The following is a 16,524-nucleotide window of genomic DNA, read 5'->3' on the forward strand; positions in this document are numbered from 1 at the left end:
TTTGGTTCTGTTTAACGACAACTAAATCGCCATGGGTCGAATTTAAATTTGATGGGGGTGGGGGGTGATGGCAAGTGTTGCTTTTGGTTTACAACACAAATCGATGATTTAAGTCCAAGTACTAGTAAGTACTAGTATACTGAACTGCACTAAAAATGCACCATGGAGTTGGAGGGGCACCAAGGCAAAAGAAAAAGAAAAAAATCGCGTATCAAACCAGGTATAACATTATAGCATTTTTCTTACCATCGACAACGTTCGATTTTCGGGGCACAACGACAGGTAAGGAAGGTAACCATGTGTCTGTTTTGGTCAAATTTGAACCGAGAACTTCAGAACAGATTGGGAGGTATAAGGCCATACTATCACCAATATGTCTCTTACTAACAACTAGTCATTAACCCCGCTCATAGACAGAACCCAGATGGCCACGGTGTGTGCCCAAGACAATATTAATTGTGTGAGAATGAAACAATATATCTTTAAAAATTAAATGTTCTAAGATGAAGCAAGATCCCGTTGATGTAAGTAAACATGGATATGAACATTAATATGTTTATTTCGGCAGCGTTTGTTTACGGCAAATCTGTTGGCAATGCAACCATGGATAGCTGATAATTTCAATGCATATTCCACATATAAATACATCAAAGTAGGATATAAAATAAATACACAAATAGTGTATATTGGATGTTACTATTAATAGTATTTCGTTATATACTTTAATGTATGCCATGTTTGAAGGAATTTGATGGGTTTTTTAGCTTTTTATCCGATTTCATTTTATTATTATTTTTTTTTTTTTTTTGTAAAATGGTTTTAGTACTTCAACTGGAATATATGCCATGTTTGTAACGGTACATGTACTTCATGTACTTATATACTGTATTAAAACTTCAATGAATACCATCTTTATATGTAGCATTTAAATTGGTATATATGCAACTGAGCAAAATAGATGTACTGTGGGCTGGAGGCCTTAAAGTTGAATACTAGTAAACACTTTTGTATTTGTAATGTGTAATTGTATAAATACATAACAATTTGTACCAATGCATCAATGGATCGACGAGTTAATCGATCAATTACTCAGTCCGATATGAAACGTACCTGGTGAATGGATGGGTGTGTTACGAGGTTGTTGTGTACACCCATGGCATTGGAGGGAACTATCGCCGACAGGATCTGCTGGATGTCTGGCGGCAGGTTTTCACTCATCGCGTTGATCGTCTGCTGCTGCTGCTGTTGCTGCTGCTGCTGCTGCTCCAGGAGTGCCTGAAGGTTGTTCAAGGACATGACCTTCTTGCCTTGGTTCATGTCCATCTCTGTGGAGTGCAGGCATCTGTGACGACTCTGTGCTCTCAGCACGATTTATGTCTGAAATTCAACCAAACACCACATTGAAGTTTTCATACTTTTTACCCTGTCAGGGGCGGGATGTAGCCCAGCGGTAACGTGCTCGCTTGATGCTTGGGATCGATCCACGTCAGTGGGCCCATTGGGCTATTTCTCGCTTCAGCCAGTGCACCACAACTGGTACATCAAAGGCTGTGGTATGTGCTATCCGGTATGTGCTATCCTGTCTATGGGATGGTACATGTCAAAGATCCCTTGCTGCTAATCGAAAAGAGTAGCCCACGAAGTGACGACAGTGGGTTTCCTCCCTCAATATCTGTGTGGTCCTTAACCATATGTCCGACGCCATATAACCGTAAATACAATGTGTTGAGTGCGTCGTTAAATCAACCATTTCCTTTTACCCTGTCAGTGGGCCCATTTGGGCTATTTCTCATTCCAGCCAGTGCATCATGACTGCTATACCAAAGGTCGTGGTGTGTGCTATCCTGTATGTGGGATGGTGTGTATAAAAGATCCCTTGCTACTAATGGAAAAATGTAGTGGGTTTGCTCTGTGAGACTATATGTCAGAATTACCAAATGTTTGACATCCAATAGCTGATGGTTGATGGATCAATGTGCTCTTAGTGTTGTCATTAAAGAAAACATACTTTAAAAAAACCTCTTTTCCCCATACTTTTAAACAATACATGGGGCCAACGTTTCAAATAATGGATTATGTTTTTCTGTATTAACCCTGACGGACTCATAAGAATTGTTCTGGGCCCCGTTCCATGAAGCAATCTTAGCCCTGAGATCACCTTAAGTACAGAACTACCCTGGTTGGAGCCGGTACCGGGGTTGTGAACCTTGTACTTACCAACCTGTAGTCCGATGGCTTAACCACTGCGCCACCGAGGCCGGTGCAATAGCAATAACAACTGAATGTTGGGATTAACGTTGTCAATGAGTTCAGTAGATTTAATGTATCTGATAAAGTTTTGGTTTAAGTATTCATAAGCGTACGAGGCTGATTTTTGCCTGAATTAAACGAAAATGCCAGAATCTGGATTACAACATTTATTCATATTAGCATTACTATCAAACAGTTATGTAGGGTTGCAAACAAATCACTATGCATTTTTAGATGGATTTTAACTAATATTATGGGTAGAATGATGGAATTTGAGTTGCCCCCTCCCCTCCCCTGACAATTGAAAATGATTTCACTCGGGACATAAACATGATACGAAATGGAAGCGAGTTTAATATCCTATAAGTATGTATTTAATATACCTTAAATGATCAAGTTTTTGTGAAAGTTTAGCATATTTAATGACTCTAACTGATATGAGAAGTCTTTATAATACATCTGAGTTGCTTTGAGTTTAGTTTAACACACAGCCAAACCTGTGTTAAGTTTCCACCAAAGCGAGTACCGTATCAAAAAGCTTGATAGGTGCCTGCTTAATACAGGTCAGTGTATACTGTATTAGATGATTTGGAAGGATAAAAATGTGGCCTTTTAAACACAGGTAAGCATAAGCATAATGAGATATGGCGGGGGGGGGGGGGGGGGGGACTGCCCCTCCTAGTGATGGAAGAAATCCTCATATTCCGGCAAAAATGATATCAATATCGGGATAAAATGAGCTGGCCTGACACCTTTTCATCAAGTATTTCCATCATTCTACCCACATTATTAGCCATTTTCGTTTAATTAAGGCTAAAAACAGTGTGTCTGCCCCCCACTCCACACACACACCACCTACAAAAATGGGAACCCATACGTCCATGTAAGTAGCTGCTTAATACAAGTGGTCGCTAGAGCAGGTTTCATTGTCCTTTAAAGGGACATTCCTGAGTTTGCTGCATTGCAAGATGTTTCCGACTAATAAAATATTTCTATGATTAAACTTACATGTCAAATATATTTTCTTGTTTAGAATATGAGTGTCTATATATTCAGTGTGTTTCTGGTCGTCTTAATATTTGTAAGAAATCAAAACTGGATTTTGTCTTCAAATAATTTGGTACGTACGAAAATAAATATTTTAAGAAATAAAATTAAATATAACCGAGTACAAATATTAGAATGATCAGAAACACGTTTAATATACAGCCATTAATATTTTATGCAGAAATATATATTTGATATGTAATTACAATCATTAAAACGTCGATAACATCTTAAAAATTGCAGCAAACTCAGGAATGTCCCTTTAAAACTGAGTCATAGTTCGAGTGTAGAAATGAACCTACCAGACTGAGGTTTGGGAATCTCGGGTGATTTCAGCAGTGGCGAGGCAGCCTGCCCCACGGAACTATCTGAGCAGTGTGACGGGCAGTGATTGTAGTTGTTCTCAGATTCGAACTCGTCAAACACTGACATGTCCACGTCGCCATCGCCGTAACCAAGTTCCTTGCGCAGTTCACGGCGCACTTCGGAATAACTGTAAAAGAAAACATAATTATAATTATCATAGGCTTGTCATTGATCACACTTGGTGGGATGGGTACTGGATACAAGACCTAGATACAAAATACAGAATGGTAGATCTAGAGCACATTGATTATTAATCATCGGCTGTTGGATGCCAAACATTTGGTAATTTTGACATATAGTCTTCGAGGGAAAACCCGCTACATGTTTCCATTAGTAGCAAGGGATCTTTTTTATGCATTATCCCACAGACAGGATTGCACATACCACGGCCTTTGATATACCAGTCGTGGTGCACTGGCTTGAACGAGAAATGGCCCAATGGGCCCACCGACGGGGATCGATCCCAAACCGACCACACATCAAGCAAGCGCTTTTCTACTGGGCTACATCGAGCCCATTACAATTGGTGGAGAAAGCACAATACAAAACCTAAACCCACAAATAGAGAAAATAAGTGTGAGTGAAGGTGAGAGAAAAAAAGAATGAATAAGTATGAGTGAATGAGTGAGTGAACGAGCAAGAGCCAGATTGAGTGAGTGAATTAGTATGAGACAGTGAGAGTTAGTGAGTCAGAGTGAGTGAGAGAGAGTGAAAGAGCTAGACCTAGAGAATGAATAAGCAAGTAAGTGAGAATGCAGTATGTGAGCGAGAAGTGTATGGGTGGGCAAATGAGGGAGTGAAGGAGTGGGCAAGTGAGGGAGTGGGCAAGTGAGGGAGTGGGCAAGTGAGGGAGTGGGCAAGTGAGGGAGTGGGTGAGAGAGGGAGTGAGCAAGTGAGGGAGAGAGGGATTGGGCAAGTGAGGGAGTGGGTGAGTGAGGGAGTGGGCAAGTGAGGGAGAGAGGGAGTGGGTGAGTAAGGGAGTGGGCAAATGAGGGAGAGACGGAGTGGGCAAGTGAGGGAAAGGGAGTGGGCAAGTGAGGGAGTGAGTTAGTAAGGGAGTGGGTGGTGAGTGAGGGAGTGGGCGAGTGAGGGAGTGAGCAAGTGAAGGAGTGGGCAAGTGAGTGAGTGAGTAAGTGAAGGAATGGGCAAGTGAGGGAGTGAGTTAGTAAGGGAGTGAGCAAGTAAGGGAGTGAGCAAGTGAGAGCCACAGAGGTTGTTATAGCACTCTATTAAGTAACGAACATTTTATTTGCTTTCCTGCCTGTGGAAAAGCGGTCTCTTGCTGTTAATAAATGCAGCTTATGTGGCTAACGTGAATTTCCTTTCACTAATGCATTAATATCTCTACTGGACAGGCAACAAAAGACAGCATCCTTTTACTGTCTTAGGATATAATATTTAAAAACACAAAGTGTCAAGTGGCAGGATTCGAACCTACTGCACCGATTCGCATGACATTTGATATCCCGTGACCTTAACTACTCGGCCAACCAGTCTTCCACAAAAATGGAAGCCCATTTAACCATAGTTAAGAAAGTGTGCTGGCAGACACTCGGTTCAAAATGAAAGCACACACCATCATCACCATCATCATCATCATCGTTATCATCATCATAATCATCATCATCATTATTACCATCATCATCATAATCATTACGACCGGCCTCGGTGGCGTCGTGGTTAGGCCATCGGTCTACAGGCTGGTAGATACTGGGTTCGGATCCCAGTCGAGGCACGGGATTTTTTAATCCAGATACCGACTTCAAACCCTGAGTGAGTGCTCCGCAAGGCTTAATGGGTAGGTGTAAACCACTTGCACCGACCAGTGATCCATAACTGGTTCAACAAAGGCCATGGTTTGTGCTATCCTGCTTGTGGGAGGTGCAACTAAAAGATCCCTTGCTGCTAATCGAAAAGAGTAGCCCATGTAGTGGCGACAACGGGTTTCCTCTCAAAATCTGTGTGGTCCTTAACCATATGTCTGACGCCATATAACCGTAAATAAAATGTGTTGAGTGCGTCATTAAATAAAACATTTCTTTCTTTCTTTATTTCATAATCATTACCATCGTCATCATTACCATATTCAGCACAAATATCTTCTTCATCATCACAATGACAACCAAATAGGCCACTGAGATAAACAACTTACCTATACACGGTGTTGGTGCACATGATAAATTCGGGTTTGGAGTTCCACTGGTGGTATGTGATGTAGTACTGCGTCTTCAGCCAGATCCACTGCTGACCTTTGGTGAGGAACCGGTACAAACAGGTTGTTCCCTTCCCTGTCTGCATCACTGTCAAAACAAAACAGTCTATATAATATTTTACATAATACGGTGGAGGTTCCCAAAGGGCTGGCCTTGGTGGCTGAGTTTTTCCCGGTATATTTTTTCTTGAAATAAACTGATCTTGGCTACAATGTTTTGTTGATTTGTTAAGAGAAACAAGTATTCTGCTACCGAGCCCATCACATTTTCGTATCTCCTAAGATCAAGGGCCATAATTCTGTGAAAGTGGGTAAATCGCCATCAAAGTCAAACTTGATCTATAACAATACATTATAAAGCTATACACACATTTTCAGCTCAATATCATGAGGCATTGTGAAAAAAAGTCTGGAAAACACATTTTCATTTCTCCTAAGTTCAAGGGCAATAACTCTGTCAAAAATGGGTAACTTGCCATGAAACGTCACACTTGATGCAATGCGAAAAAAAAGGTCCAGAAAACTGTATGTGAGACAGATGGACAGACAAATGGACAGAAGGACAGACAAATGGACAGATGGACAGACAAATGGACATACGGACAGACAAATGGACAGATGGACAGACAAATGGACAGAAGGATGGTGACAAAACTTAAAGTCCCCTCCGGCTGGACCGGTAGTACACTTTCATGTCATTTCAACTTATTTCTATGCTTATATCCAATTTAGGTTCATGCAAACTGTCCTGGGCACACATCTCAGCTATCTGGGCTGTCTATCCAGGACAGTGGGTTAGTTTAGTTGGTTAGTGGTTAGTGAGAGAGAAGAGGGTGTATTGGTCTTACACCTACCCACTGAGCCCTTAAGAACTCGCTCTGGGTTGGAGCCGGTACCGGGCTGTGAACCCTGTACCTACCAGCCTGTAGTCCGGTGGCCTAACCACGACACCACCGAGACTGGTGGTAGTGCACTAATAAGAACTGAAAGAGAATGATCAAAATACTAACACTGATCGTGACACTTGCAGATTTTCTCTAGGTCGTCTGGATGATAATAATCATAACCCGAAGTTCCAAGCACTTCGAACGGCAAGTAACCAATGATGGGTGGAGCTCTGGAAAAGTGAAGTCAAATAACATTAGTAAATCAATAAACGAAGAAGAAGAAATGCTTCATTTAACGACACACTCAACACATTTTATTTACAGTTATATGGAATCAGACATATGGTTAAGGACCACAAAGATATTGAGAGAGGAAAACCGCTACTGCCACTTCATGGACTACTCTTTTCGATTAGCAGCAAAGGATCTTTTATATGCACCATCCCACAGACAGGGTAGTACATACCACAGCCTTTGATATACCAGTCGTGAAATAGCCCAATGGACCCACTGCCGGGAATCGATCCCAAACTGACCGTGCATCGAGCGAGCACAGTACCACTGGGCTATGTCCCACCCTCAATGAACGAATGAATAAACGAATGAAAATCAATTTCTCAATCTAAACAAATAAATTATTTTCAGTTATAAAATTCTTTAAACATTTTTAAAATGTTTAATTTATTATCTCCCTGAAAAATCTAAGACGCAGTTTTTAACATTTAAATACATTTATAAATATGCTTCAGCTATTCATCTATATCTATAATTCTAATATTATGAGTTTGAATAATGTCCTTGGATAATTAGTACAAAATTTATTTTAAAATATTAATTTGGAAATTTTCGATTATAAAAGGACAATTTACCAAATATCTATATATTTTTTATTATTTGAAATATTTCTTGGGAGTGAGAAGTGGGCATGGACTGTGATGCACCAATGACCCCCTTTTTATTTATATGGTTATGGAAGCATGTATCTCTTAGCTTTAGGTGTCTAATTTTAGTTTGCGCTAACTTTTGTTAGCAATGGATCACAGAAACTCACTCCCTCTACATGAGAGTGGCAGTCCTCCTACAAACGAAAGGAAAGGAAAGGAAATGGGTTTATTTAACGACGCACTCAACACATTGTATTTACGGTTATATGGCATCGGACATATGGTTAAGGACCACACAGATATTCAGGGAGGAAACCCGCTGTCGCCACTTCATGGGCTGCTCTTTTTGATTAGCAGCAAGGGATCTTTTATATGCACCATCCCATAGACAGGATAGCTTATACCACAGCCTTTGATGTACCAGTCATGGTGCACTGGCTGGAGCGAGAAATAGCACAATGGGCCCACTGATGGGGATCAATCCCAAACCAACCGCGCATCAAACGAGCACTTTACCACTGGGCTACAGCTAGCTGCTCCTACAAACGAAGTAGGATGTACCATCTTGAAGTGTGGCAGTCTCCATATGAATTACCTACACAGTGGTTCACGGAAAGCAATCACGACCTTGTCAAAATGTGCTTTGTGCAGTAATACATATTTGATTGTAAAACAATATTTTATACATAAGAGTTAGATGCATGCTTCTGTCCAAAATGTTTAGATTTCTAGTTTATTCAGCGGCCGTTTTCTCGCATATTAATGTTATTTTAAAGACATTTATTAATATTTTTGCCAAGTGTCTTTCCTCCAAGTCGAAAAAAATCCGGAAAGCATTATAGAAACTTAAAGAAAATTCTCTTCTTAACTGTTTAAGGAGTTTTAGACTGTTAACTACTCAGTTGACCCCCCAAACAAAAAATCCTAGCTATGGCCCTGCATCTGAAGTGTTTTTGATAATATTTACCTATGATCTAAAAAGAGAAACTTCCACTCAAGAGACTGCCGTGAGGTGAATTCAGATAAGTTTTCGTTGACAACAGACAGCTGACGAATAATCTGCGCCTTGTTGAGTCGGACTGTGCAGCAGAAACACACCGATTCGGAAGATGAAGACGAACTACTGGATCTTGAATCTGTCACATCTAAAACAAAGAATATAGTATTTAATTGACGTTCTCTCATCACACATACACAGCACTACTGGAATCTGTCACATCTAAAACAAAGTTTATAGTCTTTAATTGACGTTCTCTCGTCACACATACACAGCACTCCTGGAATCCGTCACATCTAAAACAAACTTTATAGTCTTTAATTGACGTTCTCTCGTCACACATACACAGCACTCCTGGAATCCGTCACATCTAAAACAAACTTTATAGTTTTTAATTGACGTTCTCTCATTACATATACACAGCACTATATAACTTGATATATTTGAGTTATTCCATCTGAAATGTGTTGAGGTGGTTGAGTATTCATGATCAGTTTTGGTTAATTCATATCCCATTAGCGCCTGCCTTTCTAAACACTAGTTTTCCCTCTATTGTCTGACTACCCATTGGGCTATTTCTCGTTGTTGAGTGCATCATTAAATATAAAATCTTCTTCCTTCTATCATCTGACTATTATTATCACTTCTGAATGGTCGTAGCTTGCCATCACATGTTTTGTCTTCATCTTGAATGGGAAGGAAGGAAAAGAAGGAAATGTTTTATTTAACGACGCACTCAACACATTTTATTTATGGTTATATGGTGTCGAACATATATGGTTAAGGACCACACAGATATTGAGAGACGAAACCCACTGTTGCCACTTCATGGGCTACTCTTTTCGATTAGCAGCAAGGGATCTTTAATATGCACCACCCCACAGACAGCATAGCACATACCACGGTCTTTGATATGCACTGGCTGGAGCGAAAAATAGCCAAATGGGCCTACCGATGGGGATCGATCCCAGACCGACCGCGCATCACGCAAACTCTTTACCACAGGAACGTTTTGCAGGGGGTGAGTCTACATTCAGCTAATTAAATGGAGGTTGTATAGTTTTAAAATAAAAGGAACATGTTTTTCATCGTGAGCTGGATCCAGACACTCTCAATACACCCCCGGATCCATGCTTGGACTATCGTCACTTTGTACTTGACGGTAGACCTCTCATCTGTTGATCACTGACAGTACTGGTGTATAAAGTGCTTGTATGAATCTCCAAGTCAAGCTACTACTACAGCTGTATGGACAAGGACGCAGATGATAAGTTAGATGGCAATATGTTAATGTACAAAAAATGCAAAAAAATGCAAAAACAACAACAAAAAACCCAACGAAAACAAAGCAAAGATGACAATGTCGTTTTATACAATAAATCACCAATACCCATTCAAACATCTGATAGTAGATTATAATTTTTAAAAATTAATTTTATATTGTCTTCTGGGCACAAACATATCTACTAGTATTTAAAATTTAAACATATTACCAATGATACATATTCATATAGTTACTTCAACCACACAAATATTATATGATTACAATGGGTAAATTTTTTCTTTATTTTGCATGACATGTAATTATAATAATTATTTTAATTGTCTAAGGTTAAAATACAACACTAAGCTGGTTCCCCGTTTCACGAAGCAATCTTAGCACTAAAATCACCTTAATTACATACGGTAGTTATGTCCTTATGGTGATCTTAGTGCTAAAATCACCCCGATTACATAAGGTAGATGTCCTTATGGTGATTTTAGACGTAAATCACCTCGATTACATAAGGTAGTTATGCACCTACGATGATCCTAGCACTAAAATCACCTGAATTACATAAGGTAGTTATGTACTTATGATCTTAGCGCTAAAATCACCTCGATTACATAAGGTAGTTATGTACTTATGGTGATCGTAGTGCTAAAATCACCTTGATTACATAAGGTAGTTATGTACTTATGGTGAACGTAGTGCTAAAATCACCTTTATTACATAAGGTAGGTATGCCCTTATGGCAATCTTGGTGCTAAAATCACCTTGATTACATAAGGTAGTTATATACTTATGGTGAACGTAGTGCTAAAATCACCTTAATTACATAAGGTAGTTATGCCCTTATGGCAATCTTGGTGCTAAAATCACCTTAATTACATAAGGTAGGTATGCCCTTATGGCATTCTTGGTGCTAAAATCACCTTGATTACATAAGGTAGTTATATACTTATGGTGATCTTAGTTCTGTGATCGCTTCATAAAACGGGGCCCAGTAAGATTTATAAAACCAACCATTTTCTCCTGGCCAGGGTCGACAGGTCCCCGATAACTGGACGTGTTCGTACGAGTACGGGTCTTTGAGGTTGATCGTTCCTCGTCGTATGTGACATGATGTTGTCATCATCGTCTCGTCTGAAAACATCATCACCATTTTAAAACAGACTGTTCTCAGTTTCCACACATTGTAACATATACTAGAACAAAATAGTTTTGCAATTTTGCACTTATCTGTTGTATTTAAAATTAAGAGCTGCATTCAATGATGTGACAGTGACACATTTAATTTTGTATTTAAAAATCTCCTGTTACTTATACTAACAAATGATGGATGCATCAGTTAAATCTAGTATCTGATGTCACTTAGAGTTTTATTTTATTTAAACATATTTACCAAATCCCTAAACTTCTTAACCTTACTATATTTTTGACTAACAAAGCAGAAACTAATGTACAATTAAATATTAAAGATATTTTCTTGTTTAAAATGTCAGTGTCTGTATATACAATGTGTTTCTTGTTATTTTAATGTTTGTAGTAGTCCCAGCTGCCTCTTGTCTCCAAATAATTTTGTACGTACGAACATATATATATATATATATAACGAATTAAATGAAATCTGAACTACAACAAGCATTAGGACGACCAGAAACACATTCGATATACATACACTGATATTCTAAACAATAAACCGTATCCGAGATGTGATGGGACTTGTTAAAAAGGATTTATCATTTGGAACTGTTACAATGGTTGCAAACTCGGGATAGGCCCTTTAACAGTATTTTTTTTTTGCTGCCTCGCAACAGCTCCTGTTTGACATAAAAATAAGGAGCATGCAACAGATTTTTTCCAACATTTGTATGCTAGTGAAAATGTTGATAAATAGTAAACGGCCCCTAATAAATCCTGGAATATAATAATGATACAATTTTTAAAAGAGGGACAAAATATATGTCATAAGCAGACGACAGTTTTCCTCTTTGGTGCAGTGGTGCGTATTTGCTACAGAATTTACATGTACAGATATCTTGAATGATAAAAATGATAAAGTCACTTGAAAGACGTTGTATTACCTTTAAAACTAACAGTCGTCTTGTAATCCATCAACGTGTTAAAGACGGTGACCCGATCCTTCTCGTGAAGAAAGTTATAAAGTGACCGATTCACTAAGTCACTCTGAAAACAAAATAAAATATATAATAAAATACTGTGGTACTTTACGACAAACACCACACACACAATATACAGTGTTAGAAACCAAGAAACAGTTGTACATGTATTAGGGAAAGAAATATGTCAGAGTCATTTGTGGTTAAATTCCTCAGCTTTTCAATGACATTCGTGATCACCGGAATTTGAAGGTTGTGAAATTATAAAGAATTAAAGTCTTAAAGGGACATTCCTGAGTTTGCTGCATTGTAAGATATTTCCGACTGATAAAATATTTCTACGATTAAACTTACATATTAAATACATTTTCTTGTTTAGAATATCAGTGTCTGTGTATTCAATGTGTTTCTGGTCGTTTTAATATTTGTAAAAAGCCCAAACTGAATTTTGTCTTCAAATAATTTCGTACATACAAAAATAATAATTTAGGAAATAAAATAAAATTTAACCTAATACAAATATTGGAACGATCAGAAACACGTTTAATATACAGCTACTGATATTTTATGCAGATAAGTGTATTTGATATGCAATTACAATCGTTAAAAAGTCTCTGTTAGTCGATAACATCTTAAAAATTGCAGCAAAATCGGGAATGTCCCTTTAAGGTTATGAAGATAAATAAAGAGAGAATTTTAACGCTGTGAAGGTTGTGAAACTGAGAAAGTTAGTTTTAAGAACAAAAATATCAAAAGATGAAACTCTTAAACTTAGGAATGTTATACAGGGTTGAAAATTACCAGTCGCCCGGTCGCCCGTGGCGACCTTTATTGGCTAAGGGTGACTAAGAATTTTATAAAGATAGTCCGTTGGGCGACCATCAGTTTTAGGGCCTGGCGATTATGGTGCCAGTTAAAAACGATACGCACTGAAACTAAATCGAATGTGACAAAACACACCGTGTCTTTGCTGGCGTGAATTACAGATCTATACATGACACCACGATTTACATGTTAACATACTAAACAAGTACTGTACTAAACAAGTACGTTTTTATGCTTTGTAATATGATAAAAAAAAAAAAAAAGTACATCGTATATTTTGGTAAAATGTTTGTTTTGATTTTTTTTCAGATTTATTTTGCTTCGATATTTATTTTATTAGTAGCCTACTACCACAGCATTTACAATATCCAAATTAAACGCACACGTGTGCATGAACCAACAAACACCCGCACATAGACTGTCGTTTATAGGACAGCACCTCCTGAGGAAATCCTTTACTAGAAATTCCACCACTCTTGAATCGCCACAAAGAGGACTGCCACTCCCATATTAGTTTACTAAAAAACCTTTACTATATTTGTACTGAATTATATTTTACTTCAGATACAGTGCAAGTCAAGCTCTATATCTTGGCTGTTCTAGCATTTTGTCTTCACCCTTGTATTAAAAATGAGATTTAATATGTATAATTTAATGGTAATTTGTAAAGAAATAGTTTTATTTATAATGGATTTCTTTTTCAATTTTTTGTATTTCAGTTGGTATGGACTTAAAACTTAATAACATGTTTTTATATAAATTTTAACTTTATTAATTTATTTATTATCGGTTTCCTTTTGACGCAAACGAACTATTATATGGTTAGCACATGGTTATTAACAAAGAACATTCTAGTTTTGAATTTGGCTGCGCAGTTAAATTCCAATGTGATATTTGGAGGGCTAGTTGAATATGAGAAAGGCCAGTAAGATTTGTCTTCAACTTGCCCTGCTGGCGACCATGGCTTTCATGATAATTTTCAATAAGAGTGTTGATTGTGTAGAAGAGAAATTTAAGGTTACAATGCTTGTAGTTATGAAGCTTCAGACAATGAGAATCGCATGATTATGAAGATAGTGAAGATGAAAGTCTTAGTCAAGAGCGTTATGAGATGCGAATTATTAGTTTACAAAAACGAGAATATACCCAGACGAACAGGAACAGAAATATAATTGGAATTCTAAACAGTAAAATACATTTGTTAATTTAAAATAATGAATAATGTTCTCGCCAACGGGTGTGTAAGAATTTCAAAAACCAAACACAGTTAACCTTGTTGAAAACAAACAAAACGCCCCACAATAAACCTCATTAGTTCGCGTAGATTATCAGCGAAACTCAAAAATGGTTCGTTTTCAATGCTGTCCAGTATACATTTTCGCGTTTAAAATATCAGTATATGTATATTCAGTGTGCTTCTGCTTGTTCTAATGCTTGCATTAGCACACGTTGGATTTTACCTCCCAATAATTTCGTATGTACGAAATAATCGATTTTAGAAAATAAAATGAAAGTTTTATCCAATGCAACCACTAGGATAACTAGAGTAACATTGAGTTTACAGATACTGACGTTCTAAGCAGAAACAATGTATTTAACGTGGAATTTTAGTCAGAACATCTTAACAATGGTATCAAACATCAGACAATCTCTTTAATAGGTTACATTAAAGGGACATTCCTGAGTTTGCTGCACGTTTGAAGATGTTATTGAATAACAAAGACTGTTTAACGATTGTAATTACATATCAAATATATTTTTCTGCATACAATATTAGTGGCTAAATATTAAACGTGTTTCTGGTCGTTCTAATATTTGTAATAGGTTACATTTCATTTTATTTCCAAAAAATCTAGTTTTGGCTTTTTACAAATATTAAGACGACCAGAAACACATTGATATACAGACACTGGTATTCTAAACCAGAAAATATATTGAATAGAAACACATTGATATACAGACACTGGTATTCTAAACCAGAAAATATATTGAATATGTAAGTTTAATCGCAGTAATATTTTATTAGTCGGAAACATCTTACAATGCAGCAAACTCAGGAATGTCCTTTTTGTTTAACGTAGCATAATTTAATGTACTTTTACAATCGCTAGTCAATAACATGTTGTTAACACATTTGACGTCGTCTAATTTTAACAGGAGTCATTCACTCATGGAAGGTGTATGACACAACCAGGTGTTCCATAACAGTATTCATATTTACCAACAGATGTCCTTGCTTCATAACATAAGTTGTTTTTATGCATTTTAGCTAGACAAAACATACAACATGAAATTATGAATTTTATTTCTGTAAGTATCCTCAACATTATTATCTTCATAATATAAGATTTGTCACAATACGGATAACTATCTGAAGATTTGTCACAATACGGATAACTATCTGAAGATTTGTCACAATACGGATAACTAGCTGAAGATTTGTCACAATACGGATAACTATCTGAAGATTTGTCACAATACGGATAACTATCTGAAGATTTCTCATAATATAAGATTTGTCACAATACGGATAACTATCTGAAGATTTCTCATAATATAAGATTTGTCACAATACGGATAACTATCTGAAGATTTTTCATTTTATTACTTTCGTTACGTTAATATTGTCATCCAGGCGATCTTTAAAACTTTTAAAGTCTACGATATACACACACATTATCCATTAGCACAACCTACAAATTCTCATTTTCACAACCATCATAATATTAAACGTATGACCATCACAAACTTTGTAACCCCAAAGACTCCTATCAGTACCTTTCTTTAAGCTTCTCGTCTCCACAGCTTTCATAATCTTAAGTTCTTTTCTTTTTGCCAAAGACCCATAGTTATTATTGCGGCCCCAGAAATATGCTACCGGTATGCTACCGGTATGGTAAAGTCATGGTTGGAGCCTGGAATTCACTGAGCAAATAGTCATTATATAATCTTAACCTACCGATAGTATAACATTTTCATACTGAAATAATATGGATCAACGACAGAGGAAACAAAATGTAGATTGAAAGAGATAAGTAGAAATAAAAAGAGAGTAATCATGATTCCAAGAAATATAAAATAAAAGTTTGAAGTGTATAATTGTAGCGTTTTCGAACTATTAAGCAAAGTTTCCAGTTATCATCGAATGCTGTATGTAAACAGAATTTGTAATACATAAATGTATTTTTTTATTTTGAAAGTTATCTTTAATGAAATGTTTGATTCCAGTTCCATTTATTGTACTTATAAAATTTTGCTTTCACTTGTTAAATACGTTTTTAAACAACTCTAGTATTCTCTATATCTCAGTACTCCATTGTAATGCTAAAGCGCTGACGATATAATGTTTTTAATGCTGCAAGTTTTAGCTTTTGAATGTTAATATTAAAAAGAGAAACTTTTATTGGTGCGGTTTTAATGATGTTCAGTATATTTAATAATGGGCGTCAACAAGGTAAACTATTTTATAAAAAATATATTTTAGTACTCTAATGCTAGACGCCGACGATTTAATGTTTTCAATGTTGCAATTTGTAACTATTGCATGTTAATATCAAAATGGGAAACTTTGCGACAGTTATATATTTTGTTTATTGTATTCTTTTTGGAGAATCAGAGGAATCCACACACACACACACACACACACACACACACACACACACACACACACAC

At 37.0% G+C, this 16,524-nt stretch overlaps 1 protein-coding gene across 1 annotated transcript in view; it reads right to left on the reverse strand.

Moving 5' to 3' along the window:
• The window catches only part of LOC121374764 (circadian locomoter output cycles protein kaput-like), a 50,731-nt gene that overhangs the window by 7,428 nt on the left and 26,779 nt on the right, over positions 1-16,524 (reverse strand). The window contains exons 6-12 of the mRNA XM_041501872.1: positions 12,001-12,094; positions 10,931-11,050; positions 8,614-8,791; positions 6,886-6,992; positions 5,816-5,963; positions 3,600-3,790; positions 1,111-1,373 (exon numbers count right to left, since the gene is read on the reverse strand). Of these exons, the coding sequence (XP_041357806.1) occupies positions 1,111-1,373; positions 3,600-3,790; positions 5,816-5,963; positions 6,886-6,992; positions 8,614-8,791; positions 10,931-11,050; positions 12,001-12,094 (1,101 nt within the window). The remainder of the gene's footprint in view (positions 1-1,110; positions 1,374-3,599; positions 3,791-5,815; positions 5,964-6,885; positions 6,993-8,613; positions 8,792-10,930; positions 11,051-12,000; positions 12,095-16,524) is intronic.

This window comes from Gigantopelta aegis, chromosome 6 (assembly GCF_016097555.1).
Source record: "Gigantopelta aegis isolate Gae_Host chromosome 6, Gae_host_genome, whole genome shotgun sequence".
NCBI classification, from domain to species: Eukaryota; Metazoa; Mollusca; class Gastropoda; order Neomphalida; family Peltospiridae; genus Gigantopelta; species Gigantopelta aegis.